Source organism: Taeniopygia guttata, chromosome 14 (assembly GCF_048771995.1).
Source record: "Taeniopygia guttata chromosome 14, bTaeGut7.mat, whole genome shotgun sequence".
Taxonomy (NCBI): Eukaryota; Metazoa; Chordata; class Aves; order Passeriformes; family Estrildidae; genus Taeniopygia; species Taeniopygia guttata.
This window is the reverse complement of record NC_133039.1, coordinates 6,931,170-6,947,138: the sequence shown is the minus strand read 5'-3', so window position 1 is coordinate 6,947,138 and position 15,969 is coordinate 6,931,170. Positions and strand designations below refer to the sequence as shown.

Genomic DNA, 15,969 nt, shown 5'->3' with positions numbered 1-15,969 from the left:
TCCACCACCCGGAGCGTTCTCCAGCAAAACCGCCCCTCCCAAGCGTAAAGTAGAACCTTTAACAATAAGAAAGACAGACGTTCCATCTTTTAAGCATTTCATCTTTTATTGCACAGTAAAATATAAAAACGAATCGTTTCCAGCTGCGGCTCCCGCGTCGCCGTCCATCGCGGCAGCCCCGTGCTCTTCACCGCTCCTCCGGGGAAGGGATGGCCGTGGGAAGCGTCAGCGCAGCCCCGGCGGGGCCGCGGCTCTCAGGAACGCCACCTGGTGCAGAGCAAAAGCTGAGGAACGGCGCCTACAGCCCCTCGGTGCCCGCACCCGCCGGGCACGGCGCTTGTGGGAACATGGGTTTCATTCCCCACGCACAACCGTGGGCAATAAGCTTAATGTTCCCGATGCTGTGGGCGCCGTTATCTCACCCGGGGCCACGCCAGATCCCGGATGATTTTCAGACCGCGCCGGGTGCTACCGCTGCCCACGGAGCGCCTTCTCGGGACGCTCTCTGCACCCCAGGCGGGTGGGCTGCGGCTCGGGCAGCACCATAAGCATTTCCCAGCAGGGTTTTGCAAAGGAGGAAGGCGCAGGGAAGGAAGGACACGCGGCAGTGCGCTCCCGTTCGCCCTCACGTTCAGCCCCTCACCTCTCGCCGCCCCGCCGCGTTCTGCGCGCTCCGCCCGTGCGCGCCCCTTTATACCGAGAGCCGCGCCCGCCCCGCGCTCTGTATAATCCATCACAAACCGTCCATTCCACCCAGCGGTGTATTCCTCATTCAGCTCGCAGGGCCGGCGCCGCTCTCGCGAGATGCCTGCGCACTATAAATACCGCGCGGCGCCGCGGCGCGGCCTTCTACGCTGAGGGCTCACGTAAGTATGGCGGCGGTGGCAGCGGCGGCGCCGCGCGGCCCGCCCGGCGCATCCAGCGCCATCCGCGCCCGCCGCGGCCCGCCTGATGTCCCGCTCTGTTCCAGCAAATGGCGGACGACGCCGGTGCTGCGGGAGGAGCGGGAGCGGCCCGCGGGGGCTTCCGCGGTGGATTCGGGACCGGGCTGCGGGGCCGCGGGCGCGGCCGCGGGAGGGGCCGCGGGAGAGGCCGCGGAGCCCGCGGAGGGAAAGCCGAGGATAAGGAGGTGAGCGGGGAGCCGGTACGGGGGCGCTGCCAGCCCCCAGCGTGCGGCAGCAGAGCCGGGTCCCGCCTGCTGCTGGCACCTGGTGACTCTCGCCCCTGGGTTTCTCTGCCAGTGGATTCCTGTCACCAAACTCGGCCGCCTGGTCAAGGATATGAAGATCAAGTCTCTTGAGGAGATTTATCTCTTCTCGCTTCCCATCAAGGTGAGGTGCTGTGGATATGGAAGGGAAGGGTCAGGGAGATGCTTCAAGGCAGGAAGGAAGAGCAGGGGTTGTTCACCTGGGGAAGGGAAGGCTTCGGGGACACCTCCGAGCCGAAAGGGGCTCCAGGAGAGCTGGAGAGGAACTTGGGATAAAATCAGATGGGATATTGGGAAGGAATTGTTCCTTGTGAAGGTGGTGAGGCCCTGGCACAGATTCCTGCAGAAGCTGTGGCTGCCCCTGGATCCCTGGCATTGCCCAAGGCCAGGCTGGACAGGGCTTGGAGCAGCCTGGCACAGTGGAAGATGTCCCTGCCCTTTGGAGGGGGTTGGATTAGTGACCTTTGAGGTCCTGTCAACCCAAACCATCCCAGGATTCCATGATTTCTGTGTGCTCAGTGCCTGACTCTTGCAGGAGTCGGAGATCATCGATTTCTTCCTGGGCTCCTCGCTGAAGGATGAGGTGTTGAAGATTATGCCTGTGCAGAAACAGACCCGTGCTGGGCAGCGCACCAGGTTCAAGGTAATCCCGTTTTTCTGGATCCTCCTGTTTGCAGCTTCCCTTTCTGAAAGTGCCACTAATGCACTCCTAATGGCATTTTCATCACTCCAAATCTCTTTTAGTGTCACATCTAGTAAATAAGTATTTTGCTGTGAGGACCATTAGTAGTTTATTAAATTTATTAACTTGAAAATATCAGTGATAGTGTGCAGATTTTTCTTAAAGCACCACTAGCCCAAAAGTTAGGCTGCGAGACTTTCAAACTTCTTTTTAAGAAAACTTTCCTGACACTGCAAAATCCAGTTGTTCTCGCACAGCAGTGTTGGGTTTCCAGGGAGAAGTTTTGGGTATAAGTAGGGAATGCTGCTGGGGGAGTTCTGCCCAGAGCGAGGTTGCTGCAGGGATTTGGATCCCGGTGGTTGGCTGGTTCTGGCTGAAGGATGAACTGTGAGGGGAAGAACGGGTTTAGAGAACTGTGTGTGAGGTTTAGGGGTGAGCTGTGCCATCCTGCTGAGCACACACCACGTGTGAAAACTCTTCTGCCTGCAGGCCTTTGTCGCCATCGGCGACTACAACGGCCATGTGGGGCTGGGGGTGAAGTGCTCCAAGGAGGTGGCCACGGCCATCCGCGGGGCCATCATCCTGGCCAAGCTGTCCATCGTGCCCGTGCGACGCGGCTACTGGGGCAACAAGATCGGGAAGCCACACACGGTGCCCTGCAAGGTGAGTGGTGCCCTGCAAGGTGAGCGTCCTCCCTGGCCTGGCTTTGGGGCTGTGCTCCGGGACTGACCCCTTGTGTCCCTGCAGCCCTGGGGCTGTTCAGGGTTGTGCTCTGGGGCTGACCCCTTGTGTCCCTGCAGCCCTGGGGATGTTTGGGGCTGACCCCGTGTGTCCCCGCAGGTCACCGGGCGCTGTGGCTCCGTGCTGGTGCGCCTGATCCCAGCCCCCCGCGGCACCGGGATCGTGTCCGCCCCTGTCCCCAAGAAGCTGCTGATGATGGCTGGTATCGATGACTGCTACACGTCGGCGCGGGGCTGCACGGCCACCCTCGGCAACTTCGGTGAGCTCTGGGGCTGGCACGGGGCTTAGGGTCACTCCTGTCACCGGTGGGGCGCAGCAGCTCTGTTTGGTGGTGGCTCTGCACCCTCGCCACTCCTGAATCTCCCAATCTGCGCGATTGCACTTGTGTGCCGTGGTGTAATCGTCGTAACTGGAGAGAGAGAGCAACCTGAGCTTTGTGGGTTCCTCAGAGAGACCCTCCCTGGTCTCCCTGGTCCTTCCAAAATTCCACATTTGTGTGACTGGGGTACACTGGAGCTGCGGGTTGGATCAGCGGGCTGGTTCTGCAGCCGGTGCCGGGCAGTGTGTGACAGCGTGTGACATCTCTCTGCAGCTAAAGCCACCTTCGATGCCATCTCCAAAACCTACAGCTACCTGACTCCTGACCTCTGGAAAGAGACTGTCTTCACCAAGTCTCCTTACCAGGTAAGAGCGTTTTGGTAACTCGCAGCTCAAACCTTCTCGCCCCTAAAATTGAGATTTCTGTACCCAAAGGGTTGGTAGGTATAAAGTTGAGCCACCCAGCCTCAGTGCACGGAGGGATGGAAGTGGTGCTGAGGAACCCGTGAGGGGTTTGAGGGAATGACCCTGTTGGTGTTTTTTGCAGGAGTTCACTGATCATCTGGCCAAGACCCACACGAGAGTGTCGGTGCAGAGGACCCAGGCAGCCGCTGTGGCCACCACCTAACGGGATTTGTAGAAAATAAAGTGATCAGAGAACCAGGAATCATCGGTGCTTGGTGTGACGGGGGTTGGTGCTCGGGGCAGTTGGGTTAAAACACGGAATGGGGTGGTTGGAAAGGACCTGGAAGCTCACCCAGTTCAGCTCCTGCCATGGGACACCTTCCACTAAAAAACGCTGCTCTGAGCTCTGTCCAGCCTGGCCTTGGGCACTGTACTGGGACTGAGGGAATTCAGAGCCAGGGCAGAGCAGCACACAGAACATTCTGGAGGCTCATGGAGGAAAGGAAAATGTCCAGAGGGCAAACTCCAACAGTGTGCGTGGAGCTGAGGGCTTGCAGAGCTCTGCAAAGAACGAATACAGAGCCCAGCTGTACAGATGTCTGTTTATTGTGCAGGCCAAGGAAGCAACATGCACTGGGCTACCAGCACCATGGAGGGAGGAACTGTTGTAGCTTTACTGATTTTCTTGTGCTGCTTTCCTCTCCTCCATCATCCTGTGCTTCTGCTTCATCAGGCATGTCCGTGCATTGCCATGGTAACCCAGATCTCCGTCTGAAAAAGAAAGGAGATGCCTGAGCAGTGCCTCCCACGAGCCCTGTGTGTTTCAGAGCCCCTTCCCTGGCTTTGGAGCCCTTGCCCCGTGTGCTGCTGCCACACTCACATCTGTCCTGGTAGGCCTTGGTGACCTGTGCCAGCAGCTCCATCTCCTTGGCACAGTTCTGGAACTGGTTGGGCCCTTCCCTCTGCTTGCACGCAGCCATCCTTTCCCGGACTATCTCCACGATTTCCTGATCAACCATCCTGCAGGAAAGATGGTGAGGGATGGAACAGCAACCACGAGACAACAGAAAAGCTGAACCGAGGGGCGAGGACACCCTGTGGAATGTCAGCCCTGGGATTTTCAGCATCCTGGTCCCTAATGCCACCATGCCCAGATGTGCTGCAGGGACAGCAGGACACTGATGTTTAATGGGGAGGGCTGGAGGTGCTGCCTCAGCACCCCAGCATCCACCAAAATGCTGCAGGTCCCAGAGCTGTGTGCTCTGCTGTGGCCTCGCCTGGGGACAGTCCAGGGGCGGCCATACCTGTCCCTCCTCCACTGCGCCTCGGCCTCGTAGTAGCACAGGTAGTCACCCTCCAGGCACTGGCTCAGGTCGGGCACACGGCGGAACTTCTGGTGGTAGTAGTAGAACTTGTTCTTGTTCTGCCACCGCTCGATCCAGCCTGCAGGGACAGCCCGGTCACAGCCCCGGCCCGGCTCCGAGCGCTGGCACTGCCCGGTGCCACCTTCCCCGGCAGCAGCAGTGGGTCCACACTGCCCAGCACATGCCTGTCTGTGTGTCTGCCGCTCTGTGCTGTGCCCCATGTCCTGTGCACACTGTTACTGTGTCCCTGCATCTCTCCCAGTGCCTGAACTGTCCCTGTATCTGTCAGTGTCTGAGCTGTGTCCTGATGTCCCCTGTATCTGTCAGTGTCCGAGCTGTGTCCTGATGTCCCCGTATCTGTCACTGTCCGAGCTGTGTCCTGATGTCCCTGTATCTGTCCGTGCTGCCTCACGTCTGTGTCCCACTACCAATATTGTGTTCTTGTCTGTGTCCCGTGTCTGTGCAGTGTCCCATGTCCCTGTGTCGGTCCTACTATCCAAGCTGTGTTCCTGTCTGTGTTCTGTGTGTCCCCTGTCTCTCTGTGGCAGTGGGAATCCCTGTGTCCGTGCTGTGTTCTGTGTGTCCCCTGTCCATGTCTGCCAGTCTACATGTTGTGTCTCATGTCCCTGTGTCTGTCCCTCTGTCCACGCCGTGTATCTGTCTGTGTCCCATGTCCCTACGTCCATGCTGTGTTCTTGTCAATGTGCCATGTCCCTGTGTCCGTGTCCTGTCCTGCCCGTGCTGTCGCTGTCAGGACCAGTGTCCCTCTGTCCCAGTGTCCCTCTGCCCCAGTGCGGTCGCTGTCAGCACCAGTGTCGCTGTGTCCTTGCGCGTCCCCTCAGCCTGCCCAGGTGCTCGTGTCCTCACGTCTTTGCCCCGTGCCTCGGTGTGCCCATCCCGGTGTCCCCGTCCCCGCGTCCCCGCTCAACTCCCACAGAGAGGTAGCCGCGGGTGGGAGGGAGCCGCGGGTGGGACGGAGGTTATCTCATCCCGCCGGTACCTCGGATGAAGGTGACGGGCGCGTCGAGGACATAATTGAAGGCGGTCTGGAAGTAATCGATGGGATTGGGCACCGACGTTGTCCTCTCGGAGACAGGGGTGCGGGTCGGCGGCACCTTGTACGCCTCCCAGTCGTGATCCTCCGGCATGGCGGCGGCGGCGGGGGAAGATGGCGGCGGCCTCTGAGGGGACCGGGAGCGCGGGGATCCGGCGGCGGCCCCGGGGCACGCCGGGAGTTGTAGTCCCTCCACCGGGATGATGGCGGCCCCTGGGGGCGGTGGGAATCCGGCGGCCCCGGGGCACGCCGGGAGTTGTAGTCCCTCCACCGGGATGATGGCGGCCCCTGGGGGCGGTGGGAATCCGGCGGCCCCGGGGCACGCCGGGAGTTGTAGTCCCTCCGCCGTGAGGGGAGCCCGCCATGGGGCGGGTTGGAAGAGGCTTGTCCCGACTCTCCCCTCCCTGCTTGTGAAAAACGCTTGGTTTTTATAAAATTTTAAAAGTCTGATAATAATAAAATGGTTATGAAAGTAGCGGTACAATTAGAGGAATAAAAATTTAGAGTTAGGACAATTACAATACAATAAAAGGCAAAGAATTATGGAGGTCTGGATGCTCTCGGGCATTTAAGCCCCGACAAGCATGCCTTGTGAACAAAGGAATAACCTTTAAAACAATACACTGTTGCATATTAATACATACTTCATAGCTATGCATATATTCTATTTACAACAAGAAACTTATATTTCAACTGCTTCTTTTAATCCCCACGGTATCTTCACATCTGAGCAAGGCATGAAGAAATTAGCTTCTTCTAATAAGAAAACCATAAATTCTTCTTCTTTGGAAGATTTACATGCTCTGTGACTGTAATCTCTAAGTGAGAATCTCATTCCTTTAAAAAAACCCCACAGACACTGACAGAGCGATTCTCAGCCTGTGCTGGGCGTACCTGGTGCAGGTGTTCACAGCTCTGGGTGTGTGATACCCTTTTGGAAACTGCCCTAATTCTGATATGTATTGTCTCCATCTCTTTTCCAGTCAGGATCACAATCCTGGGCTGACAGAGAGATTCTCAGCGTGTGTTGGGGGTACCTGGTGCAGGTGTTCACAGCTCTGGGTGTGTGATACCCTTTTGGAAACTGCCCTAATTTCTGCCTTTCACATTAGAGTTGTTCAGGAGGGAGAAGCGTAAACTGAGCCAGCAGCAACTGACCTTTTATCACACCACAACTGTCGTGTCCAACCTGCCAGGAATGAAATGAATATCGCAGCGGGTGAAGCGAGTGGCTAAATTTGTGTCTTCAGACCCATACCCATCTTAAGTATTACTCTGGGGAGGCACTCCCTGACAGCCTCTCTCTGCTGCTGCCCCGGGCTGAAGACGTCCCATGGTCGGTACAGCTCTGCTGCAGCCGCTTGTGTGCGAGGGTCAACGAGCAGGGCTGGGTTGTGCTCCTGGTGGTGCCAGCAATGGGGTCAGAACACTCAGAGTTCCACTCAGGCTGGAAAACGAGCTTGGTGGAAAGCACAGCGGGGTGCTGGGACTGATCTGAGCTAGGAAAGAGCTGCAGTGGGTGTAGGACTAACCCTTTGCTGCTTGTGGTTGAGGTTTATGTGTTTATCTCTTCTTATCTGGCTTTCGAGGTGTCTTTAGAACCTGTGCATGCTCCTGTTATTTGGGCATCTTTTCCCCTGTTTTCCCAATCCTTGGCTGTGCTTGTTTTGTGCCATTTGCCTCCATGACATGAAGCCCAGGAATTCCATGCAGGCCTTTTTGGTGCTACAGGATACAAAATAAATTGTTATAATTAAGAGCACAGAAGAACAGACCTAGCAAAGAATGTACTTCTCCTTCAAAGTCCTTCAGAAGAAGCTGAAGGAGGGAGATTAGGTTAAGTTTTTTATTTAAGTGGCGTCATTTGTCCAGAAATGTAGTAAGTTCACGCTGGCAGAGAGTAGAATGGGTATTAGGAAGAAATGTTTTCCTGGTGAGGGTGGGCAGCCCTGGCACAGGTGCCCAGAGCAGCTGGGGCTGCCCCTGGATCCCTGGCAGTGCCCAAGGCCAGGTTGGACAGGGCTTGGAGCAGCCTGGGACAGTGGAAGGTGTCCCTGCCATGGCAGGGGTGGCACTGGATGGGCTCTAAGGTCCCTTCCACCCCAAACCATTCCACTATTCTATGCCTTTTTTCCATGTACATGACAAAAGTTTGAACAAAATCCTGCCCTGTTACGACTCAGGGAAGAGCCCAAATTCTCTGTAACATTCCCATCTGAAGGGGAGAAGGATTTTTTTGTTGTGTTTTTGTCGTCTTTCCCTTCCTCCCATTTTCTGGGGAGCTGGGAGTGAAGCCTCCCTTTGTGCTTCCCCTCCGCAGTCCCACCGCAAGTTCTCTGCTCCCAGGCATGGCCACCTGGGCTTCCTGCCCCACAAGCGGAGCCGCCGGCACCGAGGGAAGGTGAAGGCCTGGCCCAAGGATGACCCCAGCAAACCAGTCCACCTGACAGCTTTCCTGGGCTACAAGGCTGGCATGACCCACACCGTGAGGGAGGTGCACCGGCCCGGGCTCAGTAAGGCTTGGCTTGCAGGGGCCACGTCCACGAGGGAAAGGGAGGAATAGGCTCCTTGGGAAAGGGGTGGTGGAGTCCACGGTTCTTGGTTAAATCCTGGCTGTGTACATCTTGGATGGCCAAAGGCCAGCTCAGCATGGGCTGAGTGTGGAACTCGGCACGCTGGGATGGTGGGTGGTGGTTTGGGAGGTGGGAAGGCTGGGGCTGGCTGAGATCAAACATTGGCCTTGCCCCCAGATCTCTCTGTGGCAGTGGGAATCCTGCTGGGAATGATCCCAGATGATGCCGTGTTGGAATCTGTGGTATTGATGATCCCGAGATTGTAGAAAGTCTCTGTCTTTCTGCCCCGCTGCCAAAGCAGAAGCCATAATTGGTCTGTGCTGGTTTCAAGGCTGTTTATTCTGTTTATCTCTAACATGTTCTGCTGCCCTGCCGCAGCTCTGTCCTGCAGGGCAGCGTGTGGGGCTCTGCCCTCAGTGGGATGGTACAAACATTAAATACCACAAACTACCTGTGCTGGATTTACAATAACGTGCCAATATCTGTCACCTACGTTGGACAGTGTGTCCCCAGCCTGAACCAACAGAAAAATGCCAACACCACAGTGAAACATGGAGGGCATGAAGAAGGAGAAAAAGGACAAGACACACCCAATTTCCTCCATCTTGTCCCCTTTGGACCCCTCATCTAGAATCCTAAAATTTTACTTTTGCACCCATGCCACACTTAATTATTACTCATATCAAACACTCAGAGCTGGTAATTCACCCTGTAAGGTTGAAAACTCTTTTCCATGGACAGAGATCACAGCCAGTGTCTCTGGGGGCTCTGTCCAGGGGGGTTCCTGACCCCTGCCAGGGCAGCCAGAGGGAATTCCTGGATTCCCACAGTGCTGGGCACCACCTCCCTTTGCTGCCTTGCAGAGATCTCCAAGCGGGAGGAGGTGGAGGCCGTGACCATCATCGAGACCCCGCCGATGGTGGTGGTGGGGGTCGTGGGCTACATCGAGACACCCAAGGGCTTGAGGAATTTCAAGACTGTTTTTGCTGAGCACATCAGCGACGAGTGCCGGCGGCGCTTCTACAAGAACTGGTACGTGCTCCCAAAAAAGCTCATCCAACACCGGGGCTGCCCAGGGAGGTGGTGGAGTGTCCAAGGCACCCCTGGGTGTGGCACTCAGTGCTCTGGGGTACAAGGTGGGGATCAGTCACAGGTTGGACTTGATGATCTGGGAGGGCTTTTCCAACCTCAGTTGTGAAAAACGTTAATTATTTGTTTTTTAAAATTTTTTAAGTTTAATAATAATAAAATGGTTATAAAAATAGTAACGTAATTACAGTAATAAAATTTAGAGTTAGGATAATTATAAGATAATAAAAAGTAAAGAATTATGGATGTTTGGATGTTATTAAAAATATAGTTTGTGAATAAAGGAATTATTTTTAAAATAATATACTGATGTATACTTATATATTCTTATGGTTATGTATATTTTTTACTTAAAAAAAGAAACCTTGTTTGTTGTATGTCAATTGTTTCTTTTAATCTTTATGGCGCTTTGAGTTAGAGTAAGGTTTGAAGAAATTAGTGTTTTTTTGATATGAAAATCATAAATTTTTCTTCTTTTGAAGATTTAGGTGTTCTTTGAAGTGAGTATTTTATTCTTAAAAAACTCTTAACATACATAGTTTCTATTTTAACATTATGTTGCAATTTAAAACTATATTTAATATATTACTTAAAGAATTAACATAGCACAACTTTCTAACATTACGCATATAATATTTATTGTAACATTTGCAAAAAGCCAATCATAAAATATGCATTTTTCACATAGTGATCCTGGGATTCCCCAGAGTGGGGGTTTCCTGGGGCGCTGCCTGTGATGGATGTCTGGCAGGAATTCCACATTCTCTCCGGGATGCCCGAACAGCTCAGCTCCTGTGGAGTGAAACCTATTTAGTCATGCACAGGGACACTGCAGACAGCCCGATGCTGGGGAGCAGCATTTGCATATGTAAATTTATTCTAATAGCCAAACCGAGTTAGCTCTCTCCACAACATCGTATGGCAGGTTCCTTTTCCCTCGTGTAGCTGGGGCTCCTCGGCTCCCCAGATCACTGGAATCCTTGATTTGTTTTGGGTTTTGGTTTTCTTTTGTTTGTTTTTTTTTGTGTTGGTTTGTTTTGTGTTTTGGTTTTGTTTTTGTTTTGGTGTTTTGTTTTGTTTTGGGGGGGGTTGGGGTTTTTTTGGGTTTTGGGGTTTTTTTGGGTTGGACTGAAACCAGAGTTGCCAAGGGGAAAATTGATGCAGAATGTGGCCCCTGGACCTCATAAATATCAACACCCCTCAGCAAAGAGGGAAGTGGGAACAGGAATTTCCTCGCTGTAGAATTGTGTCTCCTGTAACAGCACCATGGAGACCCACCCATCACACACCTCCGACCCCTGTTCTCTCCTTTTTCACGGCTCATCCCTGTCCCCACCCGAACCCCTCGGCAGCCAGGCGAGGCTCAGGTACCCCCAGGTAGCAGGGAAGTGCCTTTGTGGTGTCCTGGCTGCAGAATCTCCTGAGACCCACCACCCCAAGCCTCTCCCATCCCTGCCTCCTCCTGCCTCTGGTTTTGCGCCTGTTTTGGCGGTGCTGAGTCAGTCAGTGGGAGACAACTGCATTCCTCATGCAGAAAGGTTTGAATTACCCTTGAACGAGCCCTTTTCACGGCTCATTATCCACTTCTCTCTTCCCACCTCAAGGTCCTGGCAGTCAGGTGAGGCTCAGGTATCCACAGGTTGCTTGTGCCTCCGAGGAGGTGGCAGTCAAGGTGACCTGTCCCCTCTCTGCGCTGTCACAAGCCCTTTATCAGCTCTGACGGGTGTTAAACCACTTCTGTCCTTAGGCACAAGAGCAAGAAGAAGGCGTTCACCAAGTACTGCAAAAAATGGCAGGATGAGGCTGGGAAAAGGCAGCTGGAGAAGGATTTTGCAGCCATGAAGAAATACTGCAAGGTCATCCGTGTCATTATGCACACCCAGGTCAGAGCCTCCCCCTGGCATGGGCAGGGGGCTCGGGGGCTTCCTCAGCTCTGAAAGGCCTGGGAATGGGATCAGGGGGTGTTTTGGTGGGGTCACAGAGGCTGAGAGAGCAGAGGCTCTCTCAGATGGTGATGGGAGGTGCTGGATGACCTTTCCAGCTGCCTCCTGACCTCCCAGTGCCCTCCCAGAGCTCCTGCTCCGGGGCTGCCGTGGATGCTGTGGTTTGGGAACACGAGGGAACCCCCACATCCCGATGGGAGCACACACACCCCGTGGAGGAGAGCAGGAGGAGGGCAGAGCCTGGGCAGGTCCTGAGCCCTGTGTCAGCAAGGCACCTCGGACCTCATGATCACCTCAAATTAGCAACTGGTGTCAAATGGTTTGGGCAAAAATAACCCCACGGGCAGGCACAGTTTTGCCAAATGCTGATTGCTGGATACACATTTTAATGCCGATCCCTGGATTTAAGGGCTGATTTGGGGTCTGGGGGAGAGAGCCAAGTTGGCTCAAGGCCAGACAGCGTCTCTGTGCTCAAGGACAAGGAGTTGGCTCCATAAAGTCCTGGATACAAAGAGCTGCTGACCCAGGGCTGCTTTGAAAGGGGGTGACAGTGGCAGAGAGTGAAGCAGTGGCTCTGCTCACCTCTGTACCCCTCACAAACTGTGAAGTGACCCAGCCCTGCTGCACCCTCCTGTCTGCGGGGTGAGGGGCCACACGCCACCCTAAAGCACTGTGTGCTGCAGATGAGGCTGCTCCCACTGAGGCAGAAGAAGGCCCACATCATGGAGATCCAGCTGAACGGGGGGACAGTGGCTGAGAAGGTCGACTGGGTCCGGGAGAGGTTGGAGAAGCAGATCTCTGTGCACAGTGTCTTCAGCCAGAACGAGATGATCGATGTCATTGGTGTCACCAAGGGGCACGGCATGAAAGGTGCAGGGGTTTGTCCTTCTCTTGGTGGTTTTGGGGTAGGACAGTGTTCACCACGCTGAGGACCCCTAACTTTTTGTAGAGGGCAAAAAAGCCTCAGGATCTTAAGCATGATATCCAGTTCTATTGTGGCAGGGCGCGGTTTCCTTAATCTCAGGGATTCCAGCAAGGGAAAAATTCAACAGGGGCACCCCTGATGTAGGTACAGAGGAGCTGACAAAATAACCTCTGGTGGGAAGGTTTGCCCTGAGATTAAGGCCAGTGAAGGCCTCCTCCCAGGAGGCTCAGAGCAACCAGCTCTAATGGGAGGTGTTCCTGCCCGTGGCAGGGCTTGGAACTGGATGGTCTTTATGGTCCCTTCCAATCCAAACCATCCTGTGATGGTGTGAATGTCACGTGTGCAGGGGTGTGGGCGTCCCTGGGTGCGTGCATGGAACACCTCCTTGTCTGATCAGAGCCCTGGGCAGTGAGAACAGCTCCTGATCTCCTCCCAGCACTGCCTCCTCTGAGACCTGCAGGAGAGCCATGGGGCTGTCCTAAAGGAGAACGATGGGACTGTCCCTCAGGAGAGCAATGGGAATGTCCTTCAGGACAGCCATGGGATTGTCCCTCAGGAGAGAGGTGGGATTGTCCCTCAGGAGAGTGGTGGGATTGTCCCTCAGGAGAGTGGTGGGACTGTCCCTCAGGAGAGCCATAGGATTGTCCCTCAGGAGAGTGGTGAGATTGTCCCTCAGGAGAGCCATGGGATTGTCCCTCAGGAGAGTGGTGGGATTATCCTTCAGGGACTGTCCCTCAGGAGAGCCATGGGACTGTCCCTCAGGAGAGTGGTGGGATTGTCCCTCAGGGACTGTCCCTCAAGAGAGCAATGGGACTGTCCTTCAGGAGGACAATGGAACTGTCCCTCAGGAGAGCCATGGGACTGTCCTTCCCCAGCCCCTCCCTGCTGACCCTGCCCTCTGTTCCCGCGCTCCCAGGGGTGACCAGCCGCTGGCACACCAAGAAGCTGCCCAGGAAGACACACAAGGGCCTGCGGAAGGTGGCCTGCATCGGGGCCTGGCACCCGGCCCGCGTGGGCTACTCCATCGCCCGGGCCGGCCAGAAGGGCTACCACCACCGCACCGAGATCAACAAGAAGGTGTGGCCCAGGGGGGCTCCCTGAGGCCTCCATCCTGTCACCATCCTCCTTCCCACGGTGCCCTCAGCTCCCCGCATCCTCCTCGGTGTTTCCCTGGACATCTCCATGTCTTTCCTGGTGCTTTTCCGCTGCTCGAGGGCACACCGTGATGAAAACTGTGGGGGATTCTGTGGGGGATTCTGTGGGGGATTCTGTGGGGGATTCTGTGGGGGATTCTGCCACCCCGTGAAGCTCCTCAGCAAGGGGCAGGAGAGTCTCCATCTCCACTGCCTGTGTGTTCCCAGATTTACCGCATCGGCCACGGGATCCACGTGGAGGATGGCAAAGTGGTGAGGAACAACGCCTCGACACACTACGACATCACCGAGAAGACCATCACGCCTCTGGTGAGGGCTGAGGGGTGACAGGGCTGTGACCCTCCCAGCCAGCCCTCCTGCCCACCAACCCCTCTGCTCTCCCCACAGGGTGGTTTCCCTCACTACGGGGAGGTCAACAACGACTTCCTCATGCTGAAGGGCTGCGTGGTGGGCACCAGGAAACGCGTGCTCACCCTCCGTAAGGTGAGAGCACCGGGCTGGGATGGGCTGCAGCTCCCCAGGAGAACATTCCCCACATGGAGAACCTTCCAAGTGCTGGGCAGGGGCACTGGGCGGCTCCTTGGTGGATGAAGATGGAGAGCTTCAGAGCTCTGAGGGCTGTGGTTCATTTCAGAATGAAACCTTGGGCTGTCACAGAAAGGTGACTGGGCATTGGAATGGGGATGTGGTGGTGGAGTCACTGGTGTTTAAGGACAGGCTGGATGTGGCACTCAGTGCCATGCTCTGGGTGACAAGGTCAGGTCATAGGTTGGTGATCCCGGAGGTCTTTTCCAGCCTGGTTGATTCTGTGATTCTGTGAAATGCTGAGCAAAGAGCAGCTCTGCAAGCTCTCCACCACCTGAGCACCAGAGTGTTGCTCTGAGAACACAGATTTTTGAGGAGATATTTCTTTAGAGGATATTCCAACCCTGCTTGCCTGAGGCCAGCTGTCCTGACTGTCTGTGGGGATTCTCCTGATGTTGTGGCTGTTCTTTCCCAGTCCCTCCTGGTGCACACGAGCCGCCGGGCCCATGAAGCCATCGAGCTCAAATTCATTGACACCACTTCCAAATTCGGCCACGGCCGCTTCCAGACAGCTCAGGAGAAGAGAGCTTTCATGGTGAGTTCCTTGGGCTGCCTCCAGCTCATCAGGGGGGTTCAGCAACTGACTGACTCCAACCAAGCATCCTCCATGCGCAGGGAGGTGGAACTGGATGAGTTTTATGTCCCTTCCGACCCAAACCATCCCAGGATTCTATGATTCCATTATTCTGTGATCTGTTCCTCGATACAACAACAGCCAAGAGAATGTCTGAGACTCTCTTGCCTAAAGACAGCCATGAGTTCAGTTCACACAGCAGAAATGGTGCTAAGGAAGAAGAGGATGGTTGTGTGAGTGATCCAAGACAACTCAACCAGCAAATAAAAGACCATATGGGCAACCAGTTCCTATTCACCACGGGAAGTTTTAAACAAGCAGTTAACTTGGCAGGCACTGTCTTGGCCATGTGGTGCCTTTCACTTGGAATTGTGCACTGCTTTGATTTGTTTGGAATGATTTAGAGCTTTAATGTTCTCAGAGAAAAGAAAGTTTGGGTCAAATTCAGATGCAAATTTGTGGTGCTTTTGTCAGAAGATTTCAAGAAGGCCAAGCAGTGTATTTTTCTTAAATCCAGGGCAAAAATTAATATAACTAAATAATCCAAACACAGCAGTTCCCTGAATAGTTTTGCAGCCTTCACCCAGGCTGGTGCGAGTCTGAGTGTGAAGCGGAGGAAGCACTGAGTAAACCAGGAGAGGGAGAAGGAGAAGAGAAAGAAACAACTGCCTGGGTCCCACACAGATGAAAACTGGGTCTGCATCTGGCCTGTCAGCCAGAAATGCCATGTGAAGCTGCCTAAGCCTCCTTAGAGCTGGCAGGGGGATTGGTTAGGCACTGCCTTTACCGAGCTCTTTAGAGGTTAAGCTGATTTCCTTCAGCTCAGTGTCAGAGCCTGTTGTGTCACTGCCAGCCCTGAGCTGCTGTGACGAGGAGCTCGGTGACAGGAGGAGGTTTGACCTGGGTGCAGCTCTTTTCTTTGCCATTTTCCCCCTTGGATTCTGTGGTAAAACATCACATTTGTCTGGAAGTTGAGGGACGTGAGTCATTCCTGTCACCTGCTCCCGTAGGATTGATTTGCTGTGGGATAACCCCATTTTTCAGCTGCTGGCCCGAGCTGACTTTTGGGTCGCCACAGCCCTGACACAGCCATGCAAACCAGGTCTGTGTGTCCCTAAATCCAAACTCTCCTCTCTGCTCTCTTCCAGGGCCCCCAGAAGAAACATTTGGTGAAGGAGAAGCCAGGTGTGCAGGAAGAGCCCTAAGGACAGAGATCCAAGGCTGCCTGACTGGGCACTTGCAATAAAGGGCTCCAAGCCATGCCTTCTCCTCTCTCCTTCTGGAAGGGTCTCTTGCCTCTTCTCAGGCTCCTCAGCAGGTGGGGATGGGAAAAGTGGCGTTTGGGACTGGCCCAC

At 54.6% G+C, this 15,969-nt stretch overlaps 3 protein-coding genes, 1 long non-coding RNA gene and 2 other non-coding genes across 6 annotated transcripts; 3 read left to right on the top strand and 3 right to left on the bottom strand.

Moving 5' to 3' along the window:
* Positions 1-87: 87 nt before the first annotated feature.
* On the bottom strand, positions 88-765 carry LOC140685068 (uncharacterized). Its single transcript, XR_012058251.1, has 2 exons — positions 644-765; positions 88-267 (listed from the first exon to the last, which is right to left on the bottom strand). It is a non-coding gene; the product is annotated as an uncharacterized lncRNA (long non-coding RNA).
* On the bottom strand, positions 336-460 carry LOC115497309 (small nucleolar RNA ACA64). Its single transcript, XR_003962880.4, has one exon. It is a non-coding gene; the product is annotated as a small nucleolar RNA ACA64 (small nucleolar RNA).
* Positions 766-973: 208 nt separating the features above from the next.
* RPS2 (ribosomal protein S2) lies at positions 974-3,615 on the top strand. The gene is made up of 7 exons (XM_030284734.4): positions 974-1,129; positions 1,242-1,331; positions 1,743-1,850; positions 2,379-2,552; positions 2,730-2,889; positions 3,223-3,314; positions 3,496-3,615. Exons 1-7 carry the CDS (start codon positions 974-976, stop codon positions 3,574-3,576), a joined length of 861 nt encoding a protein of 286 aa, XP_030140594.3. The 3' UTR covers positions 3,577-3,615.
* Positions 2,988-3,124, top strand: LOC140685123 (small nucleolar RNA SNORA64/SNORA10 family). The gene has a single exon (XR_012058342.1). It is a non-coding gene; the product is annotated as a small nucleolar RNA SNORA64/SNORA10 family (small nucleolar RNA).
* Positions 3,616-3,941: 326 nt separating the features above from the next.
* On the bottom strand, positions 3,942-5,927 carry NDUFB10 (NADH:ubiquinone oxidoreductase subunit B10). Its single transcript, XM_002187496.6, has 4 exons — positions 5,718-5,927; positions 4,658-4,796; positions 4,234-4,373; positions 3,942-4,124 (listed from the first exon to the last, which is right to left on the bottom strand). Exons 1-4 carry the CDS (start codon positions 5,863-5,865, stop codon positions 4,027-4,029), a joined length of 525 nt encoding a protein of 174 aa, XP_002187532.2. The 5' UTR covers positions 5,866-5,927; the 3' UTR covers positions 3,942-4,026.
* Positions 5,928-6,998: 1,071 nt separating this feature from the next.
* Positions 6,999-15,881, top strand: RPL3L (ribosomal protein L3 like). Its single transcript, XM_030284460.4, has 10 exons — positions 6,999-7,107; positions 8,092-8,284; positions 9,208-9,376; positions 11,181-11,316; positions 12,060-12,246; positions 13,218-13,378; positions 13,663-13,764; positions 13,843-13,938; positions 14,456-14,575; positions 15,763-15,881. The coding sequence occupies exons 1-10, from the start codon at positions 7,105-7,107 to the stop codon at positions 15,817-15,819; spliced, it is 1,224 nt and encodes a 407-aa protein (XP_030140320.1). The 5' UTR covers positions 6,999-7,104; the 3' UTR covers positions 15,820-15,881.
* The last annotated feature ends 88 nt before the right edge of the window (positions 15,882-15,969 follow it).